General features: G+C 43.5%; 1 protein-coding gene across 1 annotated transcript in view; it reads right to left on the bottom strand.

Annotated features, from left to right (window-relative positions):
- ST6GALNAC3 (ST6 N-acetylgalactosaminide alpha-2,6-sialyltransferase 3) overlaps positions 1–14368 on the bottom strand; it is a 355399-nt gene that overhangs the window by 185582 nt on the left and 155449 nt on the right. Inside the window, exon 2 of the mRNA XM_006276537.4 lies at positions 11730–11924. Within this exon, the coding sequence (XP_006276599.2) occupies positions 11730–11924 (195 nt within the window). The remainder of the gene's footprint in view (positions 1–11729; positions 11925–14368) is intronic.

The raw sequence follows: 14368 nt of genomic DNA, 5'->3' as shown, positions 1-14368 counted from the left end.
TGACCACAGGCTTTCCCAGTCTGGGCAGGCCAGGCTCCTGGCAGCACCTGCTACCATGGCTCCATACCCCACTTCCTGCAGGCCAACAGCTGTCCTGTGCTGCCACATGTAGCTATGAGTGCTTACTGCACAGTTAGGTGTCTTGTGTAGATGCACCCAGAGTATGGTGCAAGACCCATGTAGAAACAAGTGGAATGTTATAAGTCAAGTGAGGGAAGCGTGTGAATGAAAGACACAAGACTTCAGAAGTTATACTGCCAGAAATATTTTTGTTTTATACTGATGAAACTTTAGCAAAGGCACCTACATTGATTGCAAGTATGGCAGCATCTTATGAAGAAGTATTCTATGACAAATGTATGAAGTTACTAAATTTGAAAGAGTGAAATCTATTTATGTAGACTTTTAATTTGCTGAATTAAATGGAAAGCCTCTGTGCAACATCTCTTATTGAGAGAAGTGTTCCAAGATAAAATGGTGTGGAATCAGAAAAAATATATGCCTTAAACTTTGATTATTTTAGTTATAAGATGACATAACCGCTTTGCGTAGAATTGCTGGCTCGGTACAGTAGAACAGATAAGGGCAAGTGTTTGTTCTTTGTAACTCTTCTGCAAATGCTTCGCTCACCGCGGCCTTGAAGGTAAAAAAAAAAAAAGTATGTACAAAGTAGATTTCCAGGTGCAAGAAGGAGGTTTGTGAACTAACCCTATCTCCCCCATAATTCCCATCCTGATAACAGCAAAGAAATAATGAAGTAATATTATAGCCGCTTTTCATGCTAATTTCACTATATGATCACGTGAGTTGTAAGCGACTGTTAAAAAGTATATAAGCCTCCTGATTTTGCTCTTGGGGGGGGACCCCTTCCAAGTGCTTGGGAAATCCATGTCACTTTGGAACTCCCCCTACAGCTGTAGTTTCTTTTGAATAAAAGCTTCTGCTGACCTGACCCAAAAGTACTCTGTGTGTGTTTCCACGACAATGGCTACCTTGTGTTATAAAAAGTTAATCTTTCCTGTGAAGAACTTGAGGTGACAGAAGTGTATCTTTTTGCTATCTATGGACTAGTAGACTGAATTAATGTTGTGATGTTACCTGGAAAAGTTTGAAACTGATGCCCAGTTATTTTGGAGTATAAATTTGCCATTTTGACTTATTTGCATATGATGTTTCCACAGAGTTTGCAAACCATTTTGAAACTTTATATTATCAACAAATGGGAACTTTATGCTGTATATCTGAACCAAACCCCTAATGGGAATTGGCAGTTATGTTCTCCACAAGAGAAGCAGGCTGGACAGCTTTCAGATAAGAGATAATTTGTTTGAGAGCATTTGAGGATCTCTCAGAAAGAACAAAAAACCTTGTACAACTGGTTGACTCAATAGAGCTTGACCTGTTAGGGACTCCTGTTTCAACCATCAGCAAAGAGTGCATTTCTAGCATAGCAACAGATGTCTAGTGAGATTCACAGTAAGGCAAACAGAGTTATGGATGGGTTGGTAAGAAAAGGAGCAAATGGATTTGGGACAGTTATTTCCTGAATGAGCATAAATTAGCAGAAAAGAAAAATTTTTAAATGTCTGCTAATCCCAAGGTACGCACATGGCCTGCAGCTGTTAACTCCCAAACCAAAAACAGTGTAGTAACAGCAGAGCAGGCATGGCATGGCTCAGCATGGCACTTCCTTGCACTATATAGATGTAACTCCTGTGTTTACATTAGGAGTTTTTCTGGGATAGAAGTGTTGCAAAAATTATAGCCCTATCTGGCATTGTTCTGGCAAAGATTCTAGTGAATTTTCTATATAGAAAGACATTCTCAATATATGTGATGTTAGCATGATTCTTACCTTTTGCTACCCACATATTGCTAAATTATATCACCTTTCGCACTGGAAAGAGTGCCTAGACCCCACAATGTCCAATATCTCAGTCGTATAAATTCCAGGTGCAAAAATTAAAGTTAAGTGAAATTGCCAAAATTAGGACAGATGGAGAAATTACTGCAGTCATTTTGAGGTTGATTAGTGCTTAATCACAATTTATCCTACATTTTTGTCCTTCAGTGGTGTCTCTAGCAACCATAACCTTGTTCACCCCAACTTTCCAAGTAATAGTGGCATTTTTTAATATGTAGCTTTGCAAACCTGTCTGTAAAAATCTCTAGTAGTTAGCAACTTGGATTTGAGATTTGAAATTGATGACAATGCCACAGTGGTAGGCTTGGGATCAATATTTTTTTAAAGAGAAACTGAATAGCATCCTACCACAGTGATGTGCTATAAAAGGCTCTCAAGGGCCCTTTAATATTCCACTATCAAAGTGCAAGTTGGTTTGGGTTGTTTTTCATTGGGTCCATATCATCCCCTATCTGATATTCTCAAACCATCCTTTCCAGAGATGACTTGTTCTTAAGATTCCTATTTTTAAACAGTAGGGACTATTTTTGGTTCTTGAGGCACACAAGGATTAACCAAGCAGTATTTAAAAAAAACACAAAACTTTTCCCAGAATTAACTGATGATTGTTTAATAAAGCCCTCTAGGCTATTTTATTGGTTGGATGATATTTTCCTTTTTGCAATGTGATATATTCTTTATGTGGCAAGTCATCCAGCTTTGATATAGCTTTGTGTAAGGCCTCTGTCTGTTTCACTTCCCTCCTCCCCTTCATGTCCAAACATCGGGCGTGCATTGATTGGATGGGTTATAACGGTTGCATTCTTTCTTTCTTTCATCCATCATTGCTCCCCTCCAGTCTGGCTTCCTTTTGCTTCACTGGAACTGGTCTTACCAAAGCTTCTAATGGTTTAACACTTCACACAATTACACAAGTATGTGGGAGAGATTCTGAAGCACTGCATTTAATGTTCTGGTGGTAAAAGACAGTGCTTAACAAGTGAACTGCTGCATTGTATACAGGCTTCAGTTTGAGTGGATTCAAGGTATGTTTCCAAGTAAGAGTGCATTATAGGTAACTGTAACGTGATGTTTGGTGCTCCTGCCACTTCAAGAGTAGGCAGGATGCAGATAAAGCAGGCAGTGGGTGTGGCAGGAGACAATCAGGAGCCACATGACCCAGAAGGGGGCTGGCCTTGCAGTATATAAATCCAGGCCTGGACTGGGTGGGCAGTCTGGCCCTGTAGACTGCTGAGAGAACATCTCCTGGCCATGCAGAAGATGGCTTCAAGATGGCTGTAACTCCTGAATAATACCTAGGAGATTACAGCCTGTGGTAACATCTGGAGGTCTGGGAGGCACTTCAGGAAGGAGCATGTTCCAATGGTCCAGGAGAGGGGCTAGAGGCCCAGGAGCAGGACTAGAGTGTGGGTGAAGGGGAGAAAAAGGACCAGGCTGGGTCCAGTCACTCTGAAGTGGAACAGAGATGAGACCAGAGAAAATCCAGTGCCTGGAGTGGGGCGGAGACCAGGAGGGTCCAGTGCCCAGAAAGGGGTAGGTATCCAGGAGTAGGGTGGAGATGGGACCAGAGCAGGTCCAGTGCCTGGGGAGAGAAAGAAGGGTCTGGCACCCAAGGGGGACTAGGTACCCAGGAATAGTGCAGAGAAGAGAGCCACGGTGGTCTCAAGGACAGAACCAGAACAGACTCAGGCCCAGAAGTAGGACAGGAGCGGATGAGCTAGCTCAGGAATCCCCAGGGCAGGCTCCCTTTTCGTAATGGTATAGGTACATCAAGGCATAGGAGGTGAACCCAAAGGGAGATCAGGGTAAAGCAAGGACTGAGTAGCCACTCGGGAGTGCCACAGCCACACCTGGGGCACCTTTGTCATAGTAACAGACCAGCAAGTACTGAATAGAAAAGAAAAGTATACAGCCGTGAAGTAAAGGCTAAAACCTACTTTGACTTATGCTGAAAGATGCAGCAACAAGTGGGATGTTAACCTGACTCCTAGATGCTGAATCTCAGTGACCCATGACAGAAACAAAACAGACTGTTTGTGAACACCATTTTTGCTGTGTCTTTTAATTGGTTTTTAGAGGCATCACTTCTCTCTTCACTGGATTGAGACTCAGCCATGCCCACTTGCTGTTAGGTACTGGGAAAGGCACTTAAACATGCTCTCTGGGTCAGAAAAGAGAAGTGTAAAGCTTCTTGAAAATAGTGTTGATATTGCTTCCTTACTAATCCTCCTGATAGCTTCATACATTTATGGGAGCTTTGTGGAATCCCACATGAGAGTGTCTTTTGAGCTAGAGGAGAAATCCCATGGGATGCGTCTTGGAGACAGGCACAAAACCACTCAAAAGCAGCTCTGCTAGGTCCTGCTCAGGTCCACCAGCATGCTGTCAATCTATCAGTAGTAACAGTACCAAAAGAAGCTGATCATATGGTAATAGAGGTCTATCCAACTTTAACGTGCCTCGGGGGGCTGCACGCTGCATGGGCTCCCCAGGCCCCCCACCACATGGACAGCGTGAGCCCCCTGTCAGCTACCCCCCTTATCTCCCTGCTGCCACTGTGTAGGCAGCACACACTCTCCCAGCTGCCACCCAGGCAGTGTGAGCCTGCCCTGCCACTGCCACACAAGCAGCATGCCTACTCCCCTGCCAGCACTGCTGCATAAGCAGCAAGCTCAATGAGCCCCCACCTGTTGTGCTGTTTACCCCAGAGACCCCAGCCACCACAGCAGCAGAAGCAGAGAGGGGACTGGTGGCTGGTGGGAACCCACAGGCTTGTTATTAACTTCTCTTGGGCTGCCTGTTGGACAGCCCAGAAGTACTGCAAATTAATCCTAATAATACAAGTTAACCTTCCATCGCCAGAAAGTGTTCAGAAAAAAGAATGTAGCCTAATGGAAAAAGTGCTGGAATAAGCCTCAGAATGGGTTTCAGTTTTGGATCCAGCTGCTGGATTGCTGGGTGGCACTCAACAAGTCACTTCCCTTCTCTGTGCCATGGAGACCTCCTCTGTAAAAAGATTGGAGACCAACTAGGGAGACATGCTCTAAGGGAATACTTGAAGTTCCATTATGTGGTTAACAGCTTTCTCCCTCCCCTCTTCTTCTGTTTTCCCTTCTACTATACAAATATCCTTATGTTCCCTCTGGTATAAGTCTCTCCATTACACACATCTTGTAGGGTTATTTAGGGCTTTGTAAGATCAGTTTGAGCCAGGATACCCTCCTGCAGACCACTTTTAGACTTTAGGGACCCATTTTTAAAACCTGGGCTATATCTGTTTGGGGGCATCAGTTGGACTTTTTGAAATGCATGTTCAAGAATAGCAGTGTCACAAAGCCCTCCAGAGAGTACCCTCAGAGCCCTGGGTTTCTCCCCACTGCCCCACTGCTTGTTCCAAGGGGCATTCAAGAATGATACCGGCCCTGGGGTAACTCTTTATCCCAGCAAGGTCCCCGATACCTTTTACAGATACAGCAAAGGGATTTCTGCCAGCTCTAGGTGAGCTGCCTTTTGGGTTGTGAAACAGGTCCTCCTTTCTATAGGAAGGGCTACCCTGGACTATCATTCACCCAGACATCACTCTTTCCATAGGCAATCAGTAACGAGACAAAACAACAACTTAGTGTGTAGCAGAAAAGAATTATACAAGACAAACTGACCACAAGTTTAAAGAAAAACAAGACATGTAAAATTGCTTACCTTCTTATCTGGCTGCATCCTAGCCCTCCTAAGACTTGCCAGTGTTTTTAAAGATCAGTCTTCCTATTGATTTTACAGCTGACTGCTGAGGCGTGGATTCTCCAAGCCTGGGATCCAAAGACCTTGAGTCTATCATAGCTAGATTCTAAAAGAGGGGCGAGCAATTATTTCAGGCAGAGGGCTGCTGAGTGAGTTTTGGCAAGCCATTGAGGGCCACATGACAGGCAGCCAGGGGCAAATAAATATTAATTTTCTAAATTTTTATAGGGCCCTCCAGGCCAGATAGAATGGCCTGGAGGGTGCATCTGGCCCGTGGGCCGCATTTTGCCTGCCCCTGCTCTAAAAAGAACCCCCCCGCCCAGTCAGCAATCTTCTAAGTAGTTACTCATGAGCAGTGTCTTAGAATGAACTACTGGGTTCGGAAGATTGCCTGCGCTTGCACAAAGGACGTACTCATGGTTGTTCTCACCCTTGCAAAGCTTTATTTAAGGATACTCGCAGAGGCAGGCAATAGGACAGAGCAGAGAGGATGGTCACTTCAAATCAGCTCTAGGCGGCAGCCGCCACCCTGCATAGTTCCCCTGGCCCCGGAGGGTCCCGGGCCCGCCAGGCTCCGCATAAGTCAGATCTCTTGCCAGAGTGGAGGAACTCCTCATAACTTAAGAATGTACAGCTTATATAGTCTGGAGTAAATAACGTTATCTCGAACTAGGGATTTGGTTATCTCAAGCTAAGAATTTGGGATGAGTCGTGATCCAACACACCTGGTGTTTGCCACATTACACTGTATTACAACATTCTACTATCTAGGTTCATGGTCCGGTCATGCTCACAGAGCAAAAAGCTACGTGCTGTTTCACCAGCCTACTATGGAGTCAGCATACAAAACTCTTGCTATGAGCATTAAGCAAAGCTATTACAAGCAGGGAACCTGGTTTTCTCTGTTAAAATTCCCAAATTCTCTGATTTAAAAAACCCAAATCTGCAGTTTTCCATGATTTAAATGAACCACCACTACACACACAAGTGCGCGCGCACACACACACACATACACACACGTATCAGTTGAACCCAATGTTTTATCGATACATTTACAATGTGAAAGCACTTGGAAGCCTACTAGTGCCTCAAGCATTATAATAAAATACAATCTAAATACCTACATATTTTGGCATTTGATTTTGTTTCTTTTATCATGGAAAATAGGAGCTTCTCCTGCTCCTTTGCTTACCATGATGTGGGCCCAACTGCGGCTGTCCCTTGCCACTGCTTTGTGGTGCTGGGCAGCCCTGATATGCCAGTGCCCTGCTCTTGCCTGTGCCGTTACCCATCACTCCGAAGTTACAGCCTCCCTAGCCCTGCTGGTGCCCCTCACTCCTGACCCACAGCCTCCCATCACTGCCTATGCCCCCTCACTCCTGAGCTGCAGCCCCCTTCTTCCCCCAGCCCTGCCAAAGGGGACCCCCAGCTGCAAGGGGTATGGGACCCAGAGGCTGCATCCTGCCTGCTCCCTGCCCCGCAGATGCCAGCTGCCGCCGGCCAGCAGCGCCCAAGGCCCAGCTTCCAGGTACAGGAGGCAGCAGTTCCTGTAGCCAGAGTTGAGAGAGGAGTGTGGAGCCCAGCCCCCCCATGGGCAGCACGGCCCGAGCCAAGCCAAGCAGAACCCATGGGGGCAGAGGTAGGAGCAGGAGGAGGATGCAGGCTGCTTGCTGCAGGGCTTGGGGCACCCTGCCCTGCTGCCCTCCTCCCGGGGGTCTCCACAGGCCAGCAGACAGGACTTGGTGCAAGGAGGGTGGAGTGGGGCAGGGAGATTTGGTGACATAGCCACCACCATGGGGACCCCATGCCAGCTGCACTGCCAAAGTGAGGTGTCCCCTGCCTGCTTGCCCACACCAGGGGTGGCAGCAGCGTGGAGATGTGCCCTCTTGCTGTGGGCAGGTGGGTAGGGAGCACCTCACCTTGGCAGCATGGTTGGCATGGGGCTCCTGAAGCTGGCAGTGGCAGCACCGAGTCTCCACACACCGTTCCGCCTTTCTGTGCCAGATCCCTCCCACTGGGCCACAGAGGCAGCTCCAGCCCAGTACCGACCCGGCCAGGCTGCAGCCCCATGCTCTGCGCCCTGCTGTCTGTGCAGAAATCTGAAGTGACACATGTCCCCCCATGCTTTCCTGACATGTTGCCAATGGGTGCGTCCGGACCATGCCTCAACGGTCCCCAAGCCCTGACCCTCCAGGCCTCCCCCCATCCCATATGCTTACCTTTATCCAGCTACCAGGGCTGCTCCCACCACCCTTTCTGTCTGTATTGCCAGCCATGTATGTGTATGCATGCACACGCATGTGGCTCCCTCTGCCTCCACTCCCCCCAGCCCCAAGCAGCCCCTGGTAGGCTGGAACTCTGCCAGCCTGCAAGACAAAACCTGTGGTTTTCCACTTCAAAGGGGAAAATCTGTGATTTTCTCCTTTAAAGGGTAAAATCCAGGTTTTTACATGGGGAACAGAAAACTCAGATGCCTGCTCATGAGTCACCAGAATTTCTATCCCTCTGATGCCTCGCATATCTTTGGCCTGAAAGGCATTTTCTCTCAGATGCCTTTGCAGGGGTGTCAAACTTATCCAGCCTCTCAGGTTGGACAAGTGGTGCGAAGCTGATCTATGAGCCAGACCAGACCCACAAACTGGTCCCATGTTCCAGATCCAGTGAATTTCCTGAAGCAGCCAGAGTAGGCATGGTGTATGACAAAGCTGTATTCCAGCTGCTCCAGGGCCATGCCATATGGCCCCAAAACCACAGGGCAGCTGCCGCATGCAGAAGAGCCCAGACTGGCACTCAGGGCTTGCGCTGCATGCGGCAGCCGCTTGGCTGCTCCAGGATGTGAGCTGGATCAGGTGCTGCTTGCAGTGTGTGGGGCCACCTAGCATGCTCCACATGCTGCCTGTAGGTCACTCTGACGCATCCAAGCAGCACCAGGGGCCAGATGATGTGGCTCCATGGGCTGGACCTTTGACACCCCTGCTACAGAGGAGTTGACTTCCTCACTGCAGGTGGGTACAGAATAATATAGGCTTTCCAACGAGACCACATGTACCATATCAATACCACAAAACACAAGAAAACATTCATGACACCCCAAGAACCCTGTTATGTTTTGGGGGTTTGTGACAGTGGGTGAAAAGGAAAAGGGATGGGGAAAAGGTAGGGGAAAAAACATTCTGACAAAAGGAACCAATTTTTCAGAAATGAAATGGCTTTGACCAAAATACAATTTTCTTTGGAAAAAAAAATCACATGAAAACTACCTTCAGCAGCAGCTGTGCTTTCAGCCTTTCTTTATTTTAATCAATGTAATTAGCAACTTTAAGTATAATATTGATAACTTTCATAGAAATATGTCAAGTGTGTGTATGACTGAGCATCATTTTGTCACAAAGGAAACAGAGATAGTGTGGACCTTCAGCTCATCAAGACACATCAGTATCACAGTAAACGATGAAAAGAACATCTGAACCTTATCAAGTCAAGTGGAATCAAATGTGTTCAGCATCTTGCGGAATGACACACCTGTTTTTTGATTCCACTCATAAAACAGATTATTACCTAGCTGTTTCAGCATATGCGATGTGAGGTATGCAAATACATATTCATTGACACTTCTATGCATTTTTCCTTTAAAAAAAAACCAAGATGTTAGTCTTTAAAAAGCTATATTAGAGTTACAAACATGGGGTATATAATAGTTTTCCACACAGCCAACAAAAAGGCGGTCTTCCTTACTCAGGGAATAATTAATTTAAGAATATAGAGTATTTGTGATTAGCAAGACATGTTCAGTTTTCTCATTATCATTGTTAATTAGCAAATATTAATGTAATCTGCATGTATGAGAAGGAAAAACAATTAAAGTTACTGATTTTAAAAAGTCCTCTGTGGCCTTAACTAAATTGAGACTAATGTCTTGCTAATCGATTAATCAGTCACTGACTATCAGACCATCCACCTCCATCTCAAATCTTATTGTTAGAATTAGTCAGTGTAGCACCAAATTTCAAAATGAGCCAATGTCATTTAACCTCTGGGAGAATGAGCTGGCACAGAGGAATAACAACAACATATAAAACCTTTCTCCTTTCCTATGAATACAGCTTAGATTGGTAGACAACCAAGTGACAGGCAAGAATTCTGGTGGGTGATATCTTTTATTTTATCATCTTTTATTTTTATCTCAACCACGTGGTTGGGATAGACATAGACAAGCTTTTGGATATCATCGTACCCTTCTTCTGGTCTCTGGGAGGGAAGCACAGCTAGAGCTAAATAGCTGATAGAAAAGCTTTTTTGAAACTTAATTGTAAATAAAAACTGGCTGTATGAAATTATCAGGCAGTCAACAGACCAGAGAAATACCCCTGATAATAGAAGCATGAGATCAAGGATCAGGATCATTATCACCAAAGTACAGAGATTAATGAGTATCAGGTAGATAGGTTTCTTATTTTTTAAAGTATATCAGTTGGCATCTCACTTTTACACGTGCTCCGGGGGCGGGGGGTGGCACTTTAATTAGAGCAGTTCCAAGAGCTCTTCTGATTAAAGTGCCACCTGTATCAGCATCTCCATGATTGAAAATGGCTGTGGAGGCACTTGACCCAAAGCTTGTTCAGTGAGCTTTGGGTCAAGCACCCTCACCACCATTTTTAAGCTCAGGGACGCTGATACAGGCGGCACAGGAGGCTGCTGGAGTGCAGCAAATGCCATGCTCCAGCAGAGTTAATCAAGGCTGCTTTGACGCACTGGAGTTCCAGCACATCAGAGCAGTCCCAGTGGTTGTGTATAGGTGCCCTCAGTGTCATTAAAGTCCATTGCAAAACTGCATTGATACAAAAAGACTTCTTTTCCAATGCTCAAAAATGTCAGTTTTAAAAGAAATAACCCTAAAAATGGCAATTTCTTGCTAGAGCTTATTTTCACTGCTTTAATAGTGAAACAATTAACCTACCCAGTGAAGTTATAAAGCTGAACCAAAAAAAAATGAGGACATTTTTCACAAAGTGGAAAATATTTCTGTTCTCTAACAGAAAGGTATTTCAAAGCACATCAGACATGAGTGTAAGAACTGTCTTTTTCTTAATAAGAAGAAGGAGGGAAAAAAGCTAAGTAAGAAAATGGGACTGTAAATGCTTTTTTTGGAGGGGGAGGGCGGTATTATAAAGGAACAACTATCAGGAAAAGCTTGTAAAAAAAAGTTAATTTTTAATGTCATTGAATAGATTTGTGCTTGTCACAAGTAGAAAACAAATGCTAGAGACAAACAGAAGGGGCAAGATCTCAGTTCAGAAAAATGGACAGAGAGAAAGAGACTACCACGAAGAATGATAACAACATCCAATTTTCTTTTACATTGTAAAATGGCTTTCCAGTAAAATCCAAACCAAATGTTTGCAAGGATTAAAATACCACAGTTCCACCGTAAAATAACAACTAGAAATGCAAACCTAGACTTGAAAGATAACTAATGTAATGTTTAAATACTTGAATTACAACCTGATAAAATACTGGTTCTATGCTTTCTTTATAATGCACAGACTTCTATTGAATGATGCCCTTGTTTCTTGCCATTAGAAATACACACAGTATCAAACACTTTCTGGGCAGATGCTTATCTCCTTCACAGGCAAACAAAGGACAAGAGGGAAAAAAAAAAAAAAAGATGTTCGGGTTTTGTACAAAGAACACACACAACAGAAATTACTCTGAATTTTAGCAATTTCAAGCTTTATATCAATTTGAAAAATTTTCATGTTGGTTAATTTTTTTCTGTCATTTTAACTAGTCAGAATTTAGGAGCCAGCACAATGCTGTTCTAATGCTCTACGTATATAAATTATACAATTTAAATAGTCACTGGAACTTTAAAAAGGTTCCCTTAGTGTTGGAAAATGCTGCTTGCTTAGATTTTTCTTCAGGGCATTTTCCATCTATCAAGGCAGCAAGGTATGTTTGCTGAGCTCCTGATTTGGTAGTTTGATTTTTTTTTTTAACAGTTCATTTCACTACAACAGTAACAGATGACATGTTCTCTAGTCACTGGTTTGGTATGAGTTCTTACCTCTTGAGTTTTCACATTTATATATCCATAGTGGGTTCTGAGAGTCCGTCTTTGGGTGTAGGAAAATGGTATCCATTTGACACTTGCTTGTCCAAAGCAGTTTAATATCAAAGGGAAGTTCACTTCATTTGTGAGACGAACGATGATCAGGAAGAGGAATGCTGCTATGAAACTAACTGCAACAATGGATTTTCTCTGCAATTGAAAAAGAATGCAAAATAATTGTTTTACTAAAAATATGATGAGCAAGTTCAACACAAAAAAACCCTTTGCAGTAAGCAGTTTTTTTAAAGGAAAGCTTTACCTGTTGTTGTGCCTATTGTACACAACCACTACAGCTGCTCTAACCTGTCCTTTCCTGTGTCCTTGTGAGACAGCAGAATTCACAGATTCGTTGGACTCTGACAGGGCCATGCCAGGAGCACTTCTGCTATGGCTTTGAACTTGCAACCTCTGGGTTGACATCCACGTGCCTTAGCGCCACCCCAGCCTCTGCTCTAACTCTGAATACTACTGAATGAATAATTCAGCACACTTTGAACCAATCTGTTTTCCAGGATCAGAGATTTACAAAGTAAAGCCCAGAACAAGTTGACCTCCAATGTTATTACTGAAAAGGTCTCCTGAGTCTCCACCTAATTAACCCATACTTTTCACCTCTACCCCACCTAACCCTGAAGCCACTTAAGGTCACTTTTCTAACCATAAAAAGAGCATTACATTTCCCTCTGTGTAATTAAATCCAGCTGCAGGGTGATGGCACATTTCAAGATGACAATTTATAAGTACTTGTACTTCAAGAGGGATGTGGAAGGAGGGCCACTCATATGGTTAGGGGCCTGCAGGAAAAGCCCTACAAGGAGAGATTGAGGGACCTGGATCTCTTCATCCTCTGCAAGAGAAGGCTGAGAAGTGATCTTGTGGCTGCCTACAAATTCATGGGGAGAGGGGGGACAGCAAGGAATAGGAGATGCTAGAACTTCTTTACAGTAAGGGTGGCCAGAATCTGGAACGGGCTCCCAAGGGAGGTAGTGCTCTCCCCTACCTTGGGGATCTTTAAGAGGAGGCTGGACATGCACCTGGCTGGGGTCATCTAACCCCAGCACTCTTTCCAACCCAGGACAGGGGGTCAGGCTTGATGGTCTACTGAGGTCCCTTCCGACCCAAACATCTATGAATCTATGTATAAGTAATACTTGTGCACTTTTAATTCCACCAGGGATATTGCTTCTAATTTACTCTGGAATAAGGCATGTCCTGATAGTGGGAATGGATGAATTTATCTACAATTCTATATGGCAAGCCATGGCTTTTAAGGTCTTCTTGGGGAAAACATGGCACTTAGAGACTTTAGCTATTATATACTATGTCCTAGATCATTTGATTTTCCTAATTTGCCACTATTCAATCACTCAATTAAAAGTCATTCCATCAACGTAAACAGCCTTATAAATGAAGCTTCAGTAAAAGGAAACACTAATGAACCTGTTTGAGAATCTATAGGTTTTATAGTGTGGAGTCTCTTAACAGTGAACGTCAGACTCTGACCCTGAATAGCTTTGTAATAATTTTCAATTTAATTGTTACTGTTGTGGGTAGCAAGAGAAAAAAAATGGAGGCCAGATTTGACTGCAGCCACATCAAAGGATAAATCCTCTCTTGCCTGGAGAGTCATTTGCCAATCTTCTCATTTGATAGTCCAGAGTTATTAAAATGTTGGTCGTGTGTAGTGAGGCATTCTCTCTTTTACTTTTTATATGACAAACGTAGCATGAAGAAACCACATAGCAGGGTTCACTGATAGATATTGCAGGCAAAGCCAATAAACATGCCTCCAAAAACACTCCTCATGCTCTTCCCCTGCTAAAAGTTAACTGTCATGTCTTTTTCTGCTGAAATTTAAGGGTTAAATTTCAAGGATTTTAAATGAGACTGGGACACAGAAACATATATTGAGATATAGTTGTCAGTTCTTGCATGATGCTCATTTCATGTCTCATCTGCATCAGAAGTTTAAACATCTGCATGGCCAATCTATTGGAGTGTTCCAAAGCCAAAACAAAATGAAAAATAGTATAATAATAAGGGAGAAACCTTATTCCCTCTTAGCTTATGTTTCAAGAAGATGCATGCTGCTCTTTAACAAACCCTTAGAATGTGTTTCCTCTTGCAGTCCCAAATCAATCTGTACACTCTCTCTAATTGAATATAGACATTTTGATTCATTTAACATTTTAATTAAAACATATCTAGCTTTAAAAATGTTTCCTAACTACTCAGGAAGCAAATTACAGAAGATAATACATATTTTTAAATGCATTCATAGCTGGAAGACTGGCAAGAACTATTAATTTTCATAAGCTTCTACTCCTCTTACTAGAGTGATATAGACTCTACTCTAGCAGACAAGTTGCTAGAAGAAAATTACCATTTTTATATACAATGGCCAACAGGAAAAGGGGTTTTTGTTATTATCAAAGTAGATGTTCAGTCAAGGAAAAAAAATATTTGTGTGGCTACTCTGATAAAATTGGATGCATTGAAATTATTTGAATGCATGCAATACAATACTTGTGGTCACAGACAGAAAATTTGGTATAGCACTAGTCATTTTTCTCATCTTCCTTTTTTTGTCTCCA

Source organism: Alligator mississippiensis, chromosome 5 (genome assembly GCF_030867095.1).
Source record: "Alligator mississippiensis isolate rAllMis1 chromosome 5, rAllMis1, whole genome shotgun sequence".
Classification (NCBI taxonomy): domain Eukaryota; kingdom Metazoa; phylum Chordata; order Crocodylia; family Alligatoridae; genus Alligator; species Alligator mississippiensis.
Note: the sequence above shows the minus strand (reverse complement) of the source record. Positions and strands in the feature narration are given on the sequence as shown.